At 34.5% G+C, this 17,842-nt stretch overlaps 1 protein-coding gene across 13 annotated transcripts in view; it reads left to right on the top strand.

Moving 5' to 3' along the window:
• The window catches only part of LEPR (leptin receptor), a 98,236-nt gene that overhangs the window by 62,711 nt on the left and 17,683 nt on the right, over nt 1–17,842 (top strand). For all 13 annotated transcript variants that reach the window (XM_015141353.3, XM_077991108.1, XM_077991199.1 and 10 more), the window contains 7 exon segments: nt 2,266–2,556; nt 2,715–2,832; nt 5,928–6,127; nt 9,451–9,599; nt 10,631–10,790; nt 10,898–10,980; nt 16,728–16,944. In XM_015141353.3, the coding sequence (XP_014996839.3) occupies nt 2,266–2,556; nt 2,715–2,832; nt 5,928–6,127; nt 9,451–9,599; nt 10,631–10,790; nt 10,898–10,980; nt 16,728–16,944 (1,218 nt within the window).

Raw genomic sequence — 17,842 nt, 5'->3', positions numbered from 1 at the left:
GGAATAGTCCTAGACCTGCTACGTGCAAAGCTGTGACTATAGAAAGAAAATAGTCCTTTGACCGGTTGTCCAATCTGTCAAAAGGGCAAAATTTTTCTTGCTCAGACTTACTGAGATTGATTAGGGCCTGTATAGAGATAATATGTACCATGCAAATATTCAGTCCATTTAACAAGTTTACTTATTGATTGCTTACTATTTTAAAAGCACTGATTCATCAAAAGGCAAGTAGCCATAGTAGTTTAAGACATTGACTTTGGAGTCCAACAGAAGTTTATAGAAATTCTGGCCTCACCACTGATTTGGAGAATTTCTTAATCTTTCTATGCCTTAATTTCCTCATCTGTAAAATGGGGATGTTTTATATGGATATGAAATATCCATATAAAATAAAATAATGAAATGAAATAATTCACATGGGTCATGTGAAGAAAATCATTATTGTTTTATTATTCTGTAAATTAAAAATTGCATAGTGTGTCATATGCAGATAAAATGCATATCTATCTATATTAATATTTTGCAAATTAAATATTCAATATTTATCTCATATCAATTTCAATAAATTTATCCAGTGTATATTTCACAAATTGTCGGGTTTTTATTAACTTGGTTTTCTTATTTTTAAGCTAATATTTTAGCATCTACTCATGTAAAAATACTATGATTTTCATCTTATTTCTCAATTAAGCCTTACTATATATATTTGATTTCAAAGTGAAATGCTTTGAATTCTCTTATCATCTTTAAAATGAAAAACTTCAGCTTAATTCATGAAAGTTCAATTATACTTTTTCTTTTTAAATAAGAATTATTCTGAGACTTTTGAGGCAGTTTAGTAAGGAGGTTGTGGCGCATACTGAAGGTAGGTTAAAATAGATTAATGTGTTAGGTACTTGTCCACAGTAAGTAACGTATAAGTGAAGCTTGAGTGCCACCTCAGCTAGGATTATACTCAGTCACGCTCATAAATCTAATGGTTTGGCTTCTGTCCAGTAATTTTATGCTACTAAGTTTTTTCCTGTTTCCATTTGATTATGGACATACAAAACATAGATGTTTTGTATGGATTGTAAATATATAGACATTGATGTTTAGCGTGCTATTACAGAATAAAGAAAACTTAATAAAAACCAATTATTTTTGTTTCTGTTTTTAAGGGTAATCCCAAGATATGTGTGAAAACAAATTTTCATAGTCTATCAGCAGAAAATGGTTTACCTTAACTTTACAGCTGTGAAATGTACTGATGTTTTTGCAGTACACTGTGGTGGAAATAATTTCCTCCTATGCAAACCATCATTTACTTTTATCTTGTGTGTCTTTGAAAATGATAGGCAAATGAAGTTTACAACAATAGAGGACTTTAAAAATAGTATAGAATCATGTGTAGGCATTAAAAAAATCATGTTTTAGGAAAATATTTCTTCTCTTTGCCCTCATCCATAGGATATTGGCATTAAATAACTCAAAATGATAGTACAAACCAGCATTTATAATTTTCTCTGCTTTGTATATTGCTGTATTATGATTCATATGACATTCCTATTTTTTAATTTATATCTCATATATTTACCTACTTACTTGAAATTTTTATGTATCCAAACAAGACAATAGCAGCAATCATTTTTACTTCAGGATTTTGCTTCATAGTGATTTTTTTTAAGAACTTGTCCTAGGTTTCACTGATTCCCAAAGCAGGGTCTGGTGGGAAATATGTCATTGTGGAATTAAACTATGTTTTGTTTTAGTTACTTTCCAGCCTATCAGTTAGCAAGTGACAATTACTGACTAAAACATATATATACACACACATATATATATACAGATATATATATATACACACACAGATATATATATACACACACAGATATATATACACACACACACAGATATATATATATATATTTTATTTATATATATATAATATATATATATCTCGTAATCCACCTGCCTCAGCCTCCCAAAGTGCTGGGATTACAGGCGTGAGCCACCGCGCCCAGCCCTAAAACATATTTTATGATGAATAAGCCTCTGTGTTTAGAAGATAGTGAAGACATTCACGGAAGCTCAATTCACTTTCTAATGAGAGCACTCGGGACACTAGATAACTGTACACAAACAGGCAATTTCAGCATTATCCAGTTTTTTAGTACACTCAGTTTTGGCAGTATAACTCTGCAATGTGTTGTGAATCTTTTTCGATGTGGTATAAATTACAGAGTGTTTTGTCTTCATCTGATATCCTTTCTTCCCTCATTACAGATGTCATATACTTTCCACCTAAAATTCTGACAAGTGTTGGATCTAATGTTTCTTTTCACTGCATCTATAAGAATGAAAACAAGATTGTTTCCTCAAAAAAGATTGTTTGGTGGATGAATTTAGCTGAGAAAATCCCTCAAAGCCAGTATGATGTTGTGAGTGATCATGTTAGCAAAGTTACTTTTTTCAATCTGAATGAAACCAAACCTCGAGGAAAGTTTACCTATGATGCAGTGTACTGCTGCAATGAACATGAATGCCATCATCGCTATGCTGAATTATATGTGATTGGTAAGAAAATGAAGGTTTTGTTCATTTTGTTCCACAACTTAAAGTTTCATTATGGAACCTCCTTATATTAGAGTCCTGTAAAGATGTAAGAAAAAAATTTTTCATTAAATTTTTTGGTGTTTTTGCTTTATATTAACATTTTAATGTGTTTCAAATAGATGTCAATATCAATATCTCATGTGAAACTGATGGGCACTTAACTAAAATGACTTGCAGATGGTCAACCAATACAATCCAGTCACTTGCGGGAAGCACTTTGCAATTGAGGTATCGTAGGTATGTATTATTTTTGGTGTTTCATTTTTCTGTGGGTATGGTGAGATAAAATTTTTCTGTAGAAATATTACAACAGTAGTCTTACAGATTATTTGCTTCCTGAAAGAGGAAAGTATAATATAATTAATCAGGAAATTTTTGAGGGATTATATACATTGGTGATTCTTGAAAAATATTCACACCTGAGGTTAAAAAATTGTAATTTGTTTTTACTTCAAATTATCTTTTCTGAAAATCAACCAATTCTGTATAATTTATATTTTAACTCTTGAATGAAACAAGAAAATGTAGTTTGTGTATGTTTTAACTTGACTTAGAGAGTTGACTAGAGGAGAATGTGAAAGATTATAAAAGTTTCATATCATTTGGTTAAAGATTGTTTTGGAAAAAAAGAGGTAGAAGCAGATTATAGGAGATAATATGAATGGTTTTTAGAACTAACTGAGGTTATTTAGGAAATAAATACTTATGGTTAGTAAAGGGTAATGTGTTCTAATAAGAAGTAATTTGTATTTGTTTATTTTTACTCTTCTATGTTTTAAAAAGAATTCAAGGTATCATCTTATAGTGGTCCCTTTCTCTCTAAAATCATTTTATCTAAAATGATACCACCCTTAATCAGATGATAGATTTTTAAAATATCCCATAGTAGTATTCAAGTAAATATACTGCTGTTAAACACTGTGTCCCAATTTGTATTTTTATTTGTAGTGGAGACTTTCAATTTGTATAACATACTCATTTATTCTTAAAATATAAATTTTCAACTAGAAAAATAAATCCCTTCTCTCCAATACTGTGATCTGAAGTCTATTCCTAATGCTGCCAGTCTCTTCTTATGTAGTATTAGGAAAAAAATGTGACAATTCATACATTTCTCAAATAGCTGCCTTCATTCTACCTAATATGTATATTTTAAAATCAGTAGAATGTTTGTGATATGAAATTTTACTTTTATAATCTGTCTTTACCTTGTTTTCATGGCATCTTCACATTAGAAAGGTATTTGTGAAAACCTATTATATTAAGCCCCATGCCTCGTTTCTCTTAACATTTACAGAATAACCAGGAAACTACCTTTACTTGCGTGAGTTTCTTAACTTCCCTAAGTCTCAATTTCTTTGTCTGTAAAAACAGAGAGACTAATAGGACTTACAATGTTTCTGTGAGAGTTAACAACATATTTCACCTAATTATAATCACGTGATATAATTTCTCCTTGTAAATATTCAATATATTGTTTTTGCTGTCACGATGGTAATGATGCCAACTTTTTGATTCTAAGTGTGCTGGTACTGTGCTTTTCTACTTTGTTCTTATTTTCTACCCCCAGATGACCCCTCACTCCTCATTTTCATTTTTGTCCATGCACCATCATTTATTCACACACACACACACACACACACACACACACACACACACACACACATTCATGATTGTAATTTTGAGAAGACAAGAAAAAGAAGTGGTATAGAAAATAGAAAATGACAGAAGAATATCGATTTTTTTAGCTTTTTCTAACTTCCTCTCATCTCTTTGGAAAGACTAATTGCTACTTTAGCCATTTAAATATAGTATTCAGAGCAAACATTGGCCCAAGAAGTTATTTCAAACCAGAGGAAAAAGAGTTTATGGCAAGTTTTTCCAGCCCATGGCCCGGGGCCCCATGTGGACCAGGATGGCTTTGAATGCGGCCCAACACAAATTTATAAACTTTCTGAAAACATTGTGAGATTTTTCTTGCGACTTTTTTTTTTTTTGGTTCATCAGCTATCGTTAGTGTATTTTATGTGTGGCCCAAGACAGTTCTTCTTCCAGTGCTGCCTAGGGAAGCCGAAAAATTGGACACCCTTGCTTTATGGGTTCTGAGGTGGAGTGTTGTCTAGGACTCAGTTATACAATTTTTAAAAAATTTTTGTCTCTGAGAAGATGAGGAATGTACGTGGTTATATAATTCACATACATATCTGAAGTTGGTATTATATTAATTTGTATTAATTTGAATTAGAAAATTATATTCATCACGGATTTGTGATGAAATTTAATTCTTTCTTTAAAGTGTGAGGAATTTGCCTTCCTTGCCACCTCAGGAATGTTCCATGACTACTTTCATCTATATTTTAAATATTCTCACACTAATATATAGTGTTAGTTTAATTTGCAAATTGTTTTTAAGTTCTGTCTCTAACTGGATCATTTTCTCCTTTTTAGAGCATTTATTTCATTTGCATCCCTACTTAGTGTCTAATGAAATATTTAATAAGAGTTACTGTCAGTTTCTGTGGAAAGATATAGAACTGGAATATAGCTGGGAAAAATTTAAAAAATGCCTTTCTAATAAGAACATCTATTGTTTTAGATGGAGTGCAACTGTCTGTATTTTATTTAATTATTTTAATTTAATTTAATTTAATTTTATTTTTGAGACAGTCTCCCTGTGTCGCCCAGGCTGCAGTGCAGTGGTACCATCCCAGTTCACTGCAACCTCCGCCTCCGGGTTCAAGTGATTTTACTGTCTCAGCTTCCCAAGTAGCCAGGACTACAGACGCGCATTTATAGAGACGGGGTTTCACCATGTTGCCCAGGCTGGTCTAGAACTTCTGGGCTCAAGTGATCGGCCTGCCTCAGCCTTCCAAAGTGCTGGAATTACAGGCATGAGCCACCGCACCGGGCCTCCTGCCTGCCTTTTAAACCTGGGATCCCCAGTCCCCGGGCCACGGAGCGGTACCTGTCTGTGGCCTCTTAGGAACCCGGCCACACAGCAGGAGGTAAGAGAGCAGCATTACCACCTGTGCTCCGCCTCCTGTCAGATCAGCAGTGGCATTAGATTCTTAGAGGAGCAGAACCCTATTGTGAACTGGGCATGCGCTCCTTATGAGACTCTAATACCTGGTGATCGGAAGTGGAACAGTTTCGTCCGGAAATCCTGAACCATTTCCCATCCCCATTTGTGGAAAAGTTGTTTCCCGTGAAACCGGTCCCTGGTGCCAAAAAGGTTGGCGACTGCTGTTTTAAACAACAAATCAGAATTCTCAGGTATCTTCTTGTTACTTTTATTAATGTATGCTAATTGACTATTTTTGTATCTTTTAAAGGAGCAGCCTTTACTGTTTTGATATTCCATCTATTCATCCCATATCTAAGCCTAAAGATTGCTATTTGCAGAGCGATGGTTTTTATGAATGCGTTTTCCAGCCAATCTTTCTATTATCTGGCTATACAATGTGGATTAGGATCAATCACCCTCTAGGTTCACTTGACTCTCCACCGACATGTGTCCTTCCTGATTCTGTGGGTATGTCAAGCTGTGTTGTGTCTTCATTTGTGTTAGCAGATTTGTATGCAGATTGATGCAGGTTTAATGTTATATTTTGCCATTTTCTAATCACATTAGATTTTGAAAAGAAAATTGTTCCTGTTTACAGTGGTATTGAGAAAATCAGCCTTAGGAAGTTTTACACTTTTGAATTCATTTCAAATTATTTATAGTAGACTTTTTTAAGCAATAGGAATATTTTCTGCACACTATTAGATGAAATACATGGGTCTTTATGAATGAATTTTAGTAATGTTTTTCTAAATAAGGCATTATTTTACGTTTTTGTTCCAGTGTAGTTATGAAAACATGCAGTATTTTTACTCCAAAGGTTTGATTTGAATATTCTGAGGGTCTCAGTAATCTGAGTACTCATAACTCAAGCCTTTAATTTGTGAGGATATGTAGGGCACAGAAGCATTTAAAATAGCTAAATTGAAGTGGAGGAAATAGACAACGATGACATACATTATATTTTAAACATTCTTTTCAAAAAAAACTTTTGATTTCAAAGATATTAAGAGAGTCCTTGGAAAATGTGATATATTCTTTCAAGTTCATTGTGAAATATCTGAGAAATGATTGTGCAACAGGAATGAAAAAACACCTTTTGGTGCTGTTATGTATGTATAACTAAGGAGGATGTTTGTTTTCAATATAAGATATCTGAAAACAAAAACAAAACTGGGATTTTCAGTGAATTTTCCCCTCAAATAAAATATTCCTCAGTAGGAAACACGTTAGAATAATGTTCCATAAAAATATTAATATATGCTATTTAGTTGGGGGATTATGCCAAAAATCAATATTTGAGTCATTGTTTTTCAATTAATTAATACACATTTGAATTAAAACCTATATCCAAAAAATACAGAATAAGATTGTTTTAATTATTAGATTTCTTTTTCTATATAAAGTCCCAATGAATTCTCTCCCCACTGTTTAATTCCATTTAAGTGATTTTTTACTGCAGTGATACTTAATATCCTAGGATAGCAAGGAACCCTCCTACACTCCCCCAAACATGCACAGATAATAACACACTCACTTATAAGACATGACAAATGCAGCATGGATTCAGTAACATATGTTACCTGAATAACCTTTGGTGTTATCCTTTTCAAAACTAAAATAACGAGTTTAGGTTGGGCTTATATTGCCTACTTAGTACTAGAAGGTAATGTGGAAACTCAATGTTGGGATCCAAATGCCAACTCCACCTATTACTAGCCTTTAAATCTGCACTAGCCACATAGGCACTCTGTGTCTGTTTTGCCATCCATAAAATGTAGACAGCTGCCCATACCTTCCCAGCGTGGGTATTGAGGGAATCATGTAACTTCAGGCATATCCTTTCTGCAGACTGGATATTCATTGCCAGTCTGCAGAAATGATACGCTTCATATGATTCAGTTAATTGCAAACACAGATTTAACCTCGTACAGTGTCTTGAGTATTGATACTTCCTTTCCTGACAAGAAATGATCAAGAGGTGAAATACAGTATATATCATCTTGCTGGGTTGGTGGAGAGTGCCTTTTTGGTCTATGAAGAATTGAATCATCATGACAAACTTTACACGAAGGAAAAAGTTTAGGTATTTTTGTTTTCAACAGTAAAAACTACTATTGTTGATTGCTTAAAAATGATTTTAAAATACCGTATGAAAGGGAGTCTATACCTTTACACAGTGTTGGTTTTTAGCAAGTGAGACTTGGAGCAAGAGAATAATAAACACCCATATTGTGCCAATCCAGGTGTTACGATTTCCCTGTGAATCATAACAGTAGTATGGTTTATAAGACATGGGGAAATAAATCAAGAAGGTAAACCCTGGAACTCTCTTAATTTTTCTTACACAGAGTGTCTACATTTGGCCTTAGTTATGGTTTGGGTTATTTAGGTTTCTTTTTGTTGGTGGTGGTTGTTTGGTTGGATGGTTTCATACATTAGCCCTTTGGCTTCCCTTTTTGCTACTGCAGTTGTTTTCTGCATACTCCAGCCAACGGCCATCTCTCACTTTGGATTGTCCATTGGAAGGGGTGACTGTCAAAATAATGACCAAGAGGAGGGCCATTCCAACTACAATCCCGGAGGCCTCTGCTGTACCGGGCATAGACCTTTTAGGTTCTGGGTCATGGGCAGGTGTGGAGGGCATCCAGTCTGAGCAGTTCTGGAGGAGATGTTCCTCAGGAGAGCAGCTCTTTACCAGTTGGTATGGATGTACTTAACATTTTTAACAACTGTTTTGGCATACCAACTGAATATATGTCCTCTAAATGGAATCCTCCAATCTTAGTACAGATAATCAAGACATGACAATGTAAATGTAGTATGCATCATAAAATTGATGCTTGGAGTCATAACAGAGTTAGGGCTTCAGAGACGCACTGTTATGCTTGGGCTTTCAGGCTTTTAGTTTAAAATATGCCACATTTCCATATTGTCATCAGAAAGAGTGGCCCTCAAAGTTAAAAATTAAGAACTTGGGGAAAACTTACGTAGTGAATCTAAGCCTAAGCTAAAGTTTTTACTTTAGCTCTGAAAGCAGCATCATAAAAAGGTGATAGGAAAACAGGGAAGATAACCTTTTTCTTTGCATTTCTGTGATTTTTACATTATGCCTACATGACTTGCTTATATATATATATATGTGTGTGTGTGTATATATATATATTTAAAATAGATTCATATATATATAATAGATTCATATATATATATGAATCTATTTTAAAAATCACTTGCTATTCAGATCATCTTTGCCTCTATTACTGCCCGTTAAAAGCCTGTTTCCCTCAGATTATAGAAAACCAAGGCTTTGCTCTGAGATACTATCTCTGACCTTGATCTAGAAATATTTAATGATACACATCAGCATAAGAGTTTCACACTCACACGTGGAAGTTGATGCAGTCCATGGTTTTTTTTTTTTTTTTTTTTTGCCTTTAATTAAAGTTCAATGGAGAACCGTTTGTTATTGATATTTAGCATGGGTTCAGCGTGGTGTGTTTTGCATGCAGAGCCAATGGTTCAATTTCTAATCAGGTACTACTGTTAGCTTGCTGAGTAACATGGATAATGTATTGACTTTTTTCAGTCAAGTCTTTATTTGCAAAATAGTGATAAATCCCTCTTTTAATATATCACATAAAGTAATAGGGAAACAATTGAGATAATGAGTGAGAAAGTTATGAAGAAGATATTGCTTGATGAATATAGAGGTATGAAAATATAACACAATGTTTTTAGGCATTATTACTATTTAAATTACCATCACGTAAAACTGTTTTAAAAATTTCTAGTGAAGCCACTGCCTCCATCCAGTGTGAAAGCAGAAATTATTAAAAACATTGGATTATTGAAAATATCTTGGGAAAAGCCAGTCTTTCCAGAGAATAACCTTCAATTCCAGATTCGCTATGGTTTGAGTGGAAAAGAAATACAATGGAAGGTACCTTTTACTTAGAACTTCAGCTTTCCTCATTAAATGCTATTTTTATAATATTTAAGAGTTCAATTGCATTAGATTAATTTTATTGGCATAAAAGTACATTCTCTTGTATTCTGTAGCTATTTTCATTAAATAGATTTGCCTAAGTCTAACCTTTTTAAAGAACAAAGTTTCCTGAAATCCATCATTCCCTGAAGTGTGTTTTATAGAACACAGGTCTTATATTATGTTCCTTAGAAAAAGATTAAATGGTTAAATCAGTTTAGGAAACCCTGTATCACTGTATCTTCCTTGTGTAGTCACAGTATACATATTACATATTCAAGGTTTGGAGAGGTCCTTCATTAAAGAAAAATTTGTGACCTTATTTCATTTCATGTTCCCCAAACTAGTTTTTTCCAAGGAACTGTTGTTTCTCTAACATCTGTTAATGTCTTTTAGTACATACATGTTTGATGGAATGCATTTTGGGAGAAGCTGCTTTTCAAACAAACAGAATCATTCCCATAGTGGCAAGGGTGCCTATGATGGCATTTCACATCAGCTTTGTGATGGCAGCCTGCAAAGACCTAGAAATATCAGAAACCCTTATTATATCATTAGATCACAATGATATCAACTAAAACAAATGTGACAGTTTAGCTGCTATTGAAGGATACTGAATATCAGCGATTTGCTACAGTCGGTCCTATCTAACCAATAGGTTTAAATTCTTAGAACGTCTTTGTGGGTAGAGGATTAGTGGACAGGGATTAGTAGTAGGATAAGAGAGTATTTGGGAAACAAGGTTGCGAGTAAACCAGTTCAAAATCTTGTCATTAGCAAGGGTGTGACAAGATAAATAAGAAAATCCTTGACTTGAAGGAGTTTACAATCCTCGCCTAATTGTGACTATTTCTGAAGTCAGAAAACACAGAATCAGTTCTCTTAATTTTGGAATAGTGTTAAAATTTAAAATAAATGTACTTCAGGGCCCTTTAGATACATATGTGTTGGTAATGAGCAATCTAATGCTTTGACTTATTTTATAGATGTATGACGTTTATGATGCAAAATCAAAATCTGTCAGTCTCCCAGTTCCAGACTTCTGTGCAGTTTATGCTGTTCAGGTGCGCTGTAAGAGGTCAGATGGATTGGGACTTTGGAGTAATTGGAGCAATCCAGCCTACACAGTTGTCATGGATATAAAAGGTCTGCAGAGATTTTGTAAATGTGTTTTGAAAGTACATAAGTGTATGCTTCAAATATGGCTGAAAAAGTTTCCTTCAAAAACATACACACAATTTGTCGTTTTGCAGTTCCTATGAGAGGACCTGAGTTTTGGAGAATAATTAATGGAGATACTATGAAAAAGGAGAAAAATGTGACTTTACTTTGGAAGGTATTCCCAATTTTAACGTTATTCTTAAATTGTATTTTTATACTCTTAAAAAATTTACTTCATGGTCCATAATCCTGTTATTAATCTTTGGAAAGCTCAGCAATCCTGTATTTTCATTTCATTTATGAGATGTATTTGCAGAGAGCTAAGATGTACAGTGGCTGAAGCACTGGCATAGTGTTAGGAGACTTTCATTTTCTTCTCAGCTTCACGTACTGTAGTTATGTCAGTACTATTTTGGCAAAGTTACTTAGACTCTTTGGGCCTCAGTTTTCTCATCTGTGTAAATGTAAGATTGAACTAGATGATACGTAATGTTTCTTGTAGTCTAAAAATTGTATTCATGTTTAATTCTGAACAGTGTAAATGTCACCTTCCCCACAAACCCCAAGAGCATCTAACACATGACAGAGTATTCCATTTATGCGATGGCATATAAACAGTGGATATTCCCATATATGATAGCTGTGTAGTCTAGTAATTTTCAAAGTATCCTCTCCCAAATGAATTGGTTTCTATTTCAAGTGAATAGTTTATTTGGTCCGTAAATGCCAAATTTAAGATTGATTTGGGAATACAACACATGAAGTCAAATAGTATTTCTGTCACTCCAAATGTGAATTGTAAGTTTAATACCCAAGTTGAATGAGCACACGTTTGAAAATGGTTTCCTGATGAAAGACCAAAGCCTATGTAAAAGTTGTGGTATATAAGAATTTATGTTCATTTGGTTTCTAAATCCAGTTACTCTATAATTTCATTTGGTTAATAATCAATGCAATTTCTAAACTTTTCCATTTCAATACTTCTTAAAATAATTTTTTATGATTTTATCTTATTTCATTTCTTTTATTATTGCTGTCTTTAAAAAATTTAGTTTCTTTTTTTATTGCTCTCTTTTCTTTTTCTAGCAAACAATTCCTTCAACACATTTTAATATTTCAGACTTAAAGTTAGCGTTAAGAACTGACAGACATTTATGAGACATTTATTGTATTCTGAACATTTCATACATATCTCCACCTCTTGGGGAATTCAGGGCCTGTACTCTGAGAGACTGAGTGGGCAGTTGAACCCACCGTGGAAGGGGGCACTGCTGAATAAGAAACAACAGGCTTGCCCGACAGATTATTTTTCTCATATTTTTGGTTTTATCTCCATGGGAGTGCTCCAGATATCTGCAAGTTTCTACAGTGAGGGACAGGCAGTGATGTTCCTATGTTTGTGGTAGGGCCAGCTTTGAGCAGAATTTAAGTAGCTTTTCTTTATCTTTGATTTATCCTTTCAGAGCTGTAGTCAACAGCCCTTTGGCCTAGGCTATAGCTACCCTCTCCCATCGCAACATACTCTAGGACAAAACAGTTGTCTTTCTCCAGACAGTTCTTATATTTTCCTCGTATCATGAATTCCACATTTCCTCAGCAGTGCTGCCAATAGAAGTTTCTGTAATGATGAAAATGGTTTATATCTGCATTGTCCAATATAGTAGCCACTAGCCACACATGGTTATTAAGCACTTGAAATGTGCCTAGTGTGACTCAGGAACTGAATTTTAAAGTTTATTTAATTTTAATTAATTTAAATTTAAATGGGTGCAAGTGGCCAGTGGCTGTCTTTTTGGACATCAAAGCTCTGTGGTTTCTTTAAGGATGATGTGTGGGAGGGAGACAGTACCCTTGCTAATCTACCATCTTTGCAGAAACTTGAGTGCCTTATATTAATCAAATTGCCTTTCATTAATTTTGTTTTGTGCTGTTTTGTTGTGGTTTCCTAAACTGAGATAATAGTTCAATGATTACAGTTCTCCAAGTCTATGCTTCTTAAACTGGGATAAGATTTGCTTAAGGAGTAAGCCACAAGGCCACAGGATAAGTATGGCACTTAAAAAAATCATTTCTCTGGCATTTCAGAAATATTAAACTTTATGTTAAGGCAGTTTTAGAGTTACAAAAAGATGGCAAAGATAGTACAGAGAATTCCTATGTATTCCCACACCAAGTTTTCTCTAGTATTAACATCTTACACTAGTGTGATACATTTGTTACAATTAATTAAGCAAGATTGATATGTCGTCATTAACTCATCTGTAATTTATTTCAAATCCAAATTTCCTTAGCTTATACCAAATGTTCTTTTTCTGGTTCAGGATTCCATCCAGGATAGCAGATTACTTTTAGTAGTCATACCTCCTTATGCTTCTCCTGGTTGTAAAAGTTTCTTAGACCTTCTTTGTTTTTATGAACTTCACACAATTGAGAAGTACTGGTCAGGTATTTTGTAGAATCTCCATCAAACGGGTTTTGTCTAATGTTTTCTCATGATTAGATTAGGGTTACGGGTTTGGGGGAGGAAGATCGCAGATGTAAAATGCCATTCCATCACATCATATTAAGGATACATTCTACCAATGTGACTCATCATGGTTGATGTTCACCTTACTCGTCTGGCTGAGGTAGTGTTGTCTGGTTTCCCATTGGAAAGTTACTCTTTTTTCTCCTTTCTCCATTTTAGTTTTAAAAATGAAGTCCCCATGCTTAAGGAGTAGGAGCTATGTTCCACCTACTTGAAAGTAGAGGACCTACACACATTATTTAGTGTTCTTCTGCATGGGAGATTTGTCTGTCCTCTCACATTAATTTATTTATTTAGTCAATCATTTATTTATATTAGTATGGACAATGAACATTTATTTTAGACTTGGGTCATAATCCAATACTACTTTATTTTGTTGCTCAAAATATTCCTGCTTCAGTCATTGGGAGCTCTTTTAATTGACTCATGTTCCTTTGACATGCCCCCATCATTGTGGGGTTTTTTATTTTAAGTTTTGAGTACTGGTAAGTTTGACTTTATTAAAATTAAAAACTTCTATTCACAATAGCAAAGACTTGGAATCAACCCAATGTCCATCAGTGACAGACTGGATTAAGAAAATGTGGCACATATACACCATGGAATACTATGCAGCCATAAAAAAGGATGAGTTTGTGTCCTTTGTAGGGACATGGATGCAGCTGGAAACCATCATTCTCAGCAAACTATCGCAAGAACAGAAAACCAAACACCGCATGTTCTCACTCATAGGTGGGAACTGAACAATGAGATCACCTGGACTCGGGAAGGGGAACATCACATACCGGGGGCTATCATGGGGAGGGGGCAGGGGGGAGGGATTGCATTGGGAGTTATACTTGATGTAAATGACGAGTTGATGGATGCTGACGAGTTGATGGGTGCAGCACACCAACATGGCACAAGTATACATATGTAACAAACCTGCACATTATGCACATGTACCCTAGAACTTAAAGTATAATAATAATAAAAAAAAGAAAAAAATAAATAAATTGATTTTCAAAAAAAAAATTAAAAACTTCTGATCTGGGAAAGACTGTTAAGAGGATGAAAAGGTAAGGCACAGACTGGGTGAAAATATTTGCAAAAACACACATCTGATAAAGGACTTATAACCAAATTACACAAAGAAATCTTTAAGATTCAACAGTAGGAGAACAACTCAATTAAAATGAAAAAAAAAAAAAAAACCAAGTATCTGAAGAAAAACCTAACCAAAGTAGATATACAGATGACAAATATGAATATTAAAAGATGTTCAACATCATTCATCACCAAAGAGTTGCAAATTAAAACAAGATACAACTCCACACCTATTAGAATGGCTAAAAAAAAAAAAAAAAAAAACAACCTGACAATACAAATTGCTGGTGAGCATGCAGGGCAGCAAGAACTCTTATTCATTGCTGGTGGAAATGCAAAATGGGACAGCCACTTTGGAAGACAGTTTGGTAATTTCTTTCAAATTTAAATGTAGCCTTACCAGCCATATGATGCAACATTGCAGCCTCGGTATTTACTCAGGTGATTTGAAAACTTAAGTCTACACAGAAACTTGCATATGAATGTTTAAGCAACTTTAGTTATAATCACCCCAAATTAGAGGCAACTAAGATATCCTTCAAAAATGAAACGATTCTGTATACTTCTGAAATGGTGGGTGTATAGCACTATGCATCTGCCAAAACTCCTCGAACTTCATAGCACAAAGAGTGAATCTTAATGCATGTAGATTAAAAAAAAATCATTTAGGAGGTTGAAGGATCCCAGGAGTGACTGTAGACTGTGACAAAGGAATCTACTTGTATTATAAGCGTATGAAGCAACTTCACTAAAGGTGGTGGGAGAAAAGGCCACTTTGGAACTTGAGGGGAGTTGTTGGAAATGTGTGGATCTTAGGACTAAAGGCAAAAGAAACTGTACATAAGCACTGTAGTCTAGTTGATGTAGTTCTCACAGGGCTATGGGCTAACAATTATGGTACTGCTCTACATGTACACTGGAAGGGGACAAGCAAGTAAATGGATGGTGGACAGTGGGACTCAGATTTCTCACTGTTGGATTGGGAGGTTACACGCAAGCACAGGATGATACATATGGCAATGAATTAGAGTTTGGGATACAAGTATGAACTTATATCTAGCTTAATATAGATATAGATAGATTCTGGTTTAGGATGCATGTACCTTTTCATGATTTGTAAGCTAAGAGGGCCTAAAATCCAGTAGTAAGGCATGTGCCCAGACTTATTTCTAATACCATCGTTCAATAACAGAAACAAGGGCTATTTAGAGAAATGGCTAATTTTAGGGTTGGGGCAGAAAATACACGAGATTAGCCTGGAGGATCTTGTAGTACCAGAAAGTAAGGAAGTTTAACATTCTCTTACTTGTTGGTTACCAAAAAAAGTATTCATTAAAACTGACATAGATTTTTCAAATAAAATGCAAAATTTACATAACTTTGAGACGTTTCTATCTGGGGGTGGCTGCTAAAATTTTACTTCCAACTTATCCAGATGATTCTTGGCAGGGATACATGTACATGTGTTTATTTTTCTCTGCCTTAGAGGCATCTAACGGGCAAGAAATTGAGATGTACTGTTCTAGTCTATGATATACAGTCCAGCCTTCTCTGGCTTTTTAAGGGATTGCCAGCATTTAATCTTACCTGCCACAGGTGAAGTTGATTGGGGAAATGGGGTACATTGTTAACCTCTGTGGAACATAAGAATAGAATTGAACTAGATACCTATTTTACATTGGAATCCTTAATGACCTGATATGTTTTAATTATATGACAGAAATGCTGGGGTGCCATAGACACTGTTTTGATATCCTCTGTTGCTCGTTAACCTTTGCAGACATTCTTACATTCTAGAGAATCTTCCAAGCATATCAGAGGAAAGGAAAATGAATGACAAATCTTCCTATGATTAATATATGATGATGAACACCTTCACAGCTCCTCTTGCTGCTTTTCATTGTCTGAGGGTTATTCCTTGTTTGCTTTTTAGATGAGAAAACTCTCTACCCCTTATCAGTCTTTCATTTCTCTAAAATTAGAGTGAAACTTCTTGGTAGAAAAGTGGCTTGATCATATCCCTACTTTATTATCTTCAAATGATTTATTCTCTGGGCCTTAGGAAAAAAACCTCAAAAAGGGGAAAATAAGTTTGCTATGCTCTATAACCATCCAGATACCTTCATGGAGACTGTGGCAGAGGCGGACTCTATCCCATCCATTTCCCCAGCCTCTCAGCCTTGTAATAGTACCTGCCCTGATCTGGCCCCTGCCTCCTAATGAGAAATGTAGAATGAGAGTTATGTGAGCTCAGTTAGTATAAAAAGCACTGCAGCCCTTAAACTAATCAATTTCTGTATTTACTACAGCCCCTGATGAAAAATGACTCATTGTGCAGTGTTCAGAGATATGTGATAAACCATCATACTTCCTGCAATGGAACATGGTCAGAAGATGTGGGAAATCACACTAAATTCACTTTCCTGTGGACAGAGCAAGCACACACTGTTACGGTTCTGGCCATCAATTCAATTGGTGCTTCTGTTGCAAATTTTAATTTAACCTTTTCATGGCCTATGAGCAAAGGTAAGAAGAGGTACAGAGTAGTAGTCCATTGCCTCTTTTAATATTTAACTTTTGCAAACTCTCCTATTTTAAATTATCTTTCAAGCAACCTGCAATTCTCTGCATCTGAAAGTCTCTCTTTCACCTTTCATCTCTCCTTTGTCTGGAAAAATAACAAAGTACATTGTACAATGATCATGTAATACAGTCCTTGAGTTTTCATGTGGGAGAACATTGTTGTAATGGTATTATAATATATGAGAATGTTTTAGTGAATCTAATACTTAAATCTTTTGGACCAATGGAGATCTTCAGGTCAATAATTCTCTCTCCCTATATACATATACATGTATATATTTATATTCACACATACATGCATATAAATATGTAAAAATAAGTTTATATCATATGAAATATATATTTAACACTATGTAAAATAGTAATAGCATGACATATGGATGCAGGTTAATTGCTGAGACTTAAAATTACTATGGACTTCATTTAATGTGAGTGACAAACCTCCTTGCATTAATTTTGATATATCTGATTAATCAGAGAATGGAGACCCACTTTCAATAGGCGTTTCTACTCTAGGTTACATATTCAAAATGTAAATTTTTAACGGCAAACACAAATTTTCTGTGTCTCTACCAATCTATAGAGGCCTTTCGAAGTGTTACCTCCTTCTTGAAATCTTTGCTTATTGCTTTAATTGAATATGCCCTATCTCTTCTTTAAATCTCAGAGTCCTTCCTGTCTTTCTTAAAGTATTTTATGTCCTGTTTTACATTATGATTACCTTTGTATGTATAGTGTAAGCATCTTACGAGTTCCATAGTACCCAGTTCAATGTTTTACACTTAACATTTTCTAAGTATATATATTCTAGAAATATCTGTAGAATGCCTCAGTTGGGTAG

Source organism: Macaca mulatta, chromosome 1 (assembly GCF_049350105.2).
Source record: "Macaca mulatta isolate MMU2019108-1 chromosome 1, T2T-MMU8v2.0, whole genome shotgun sequence".
NCBI lineage: Eukaryota > Metazoa > Chordata > Mammalia > Primates > Cercopithecidae > Macaca > Macaca mulatta.
The sequence above is the reverse complement of the archived record's forward strand: the minus strand, read 5'-3'. Positions and strand labels throughout refer to the sequence as shown.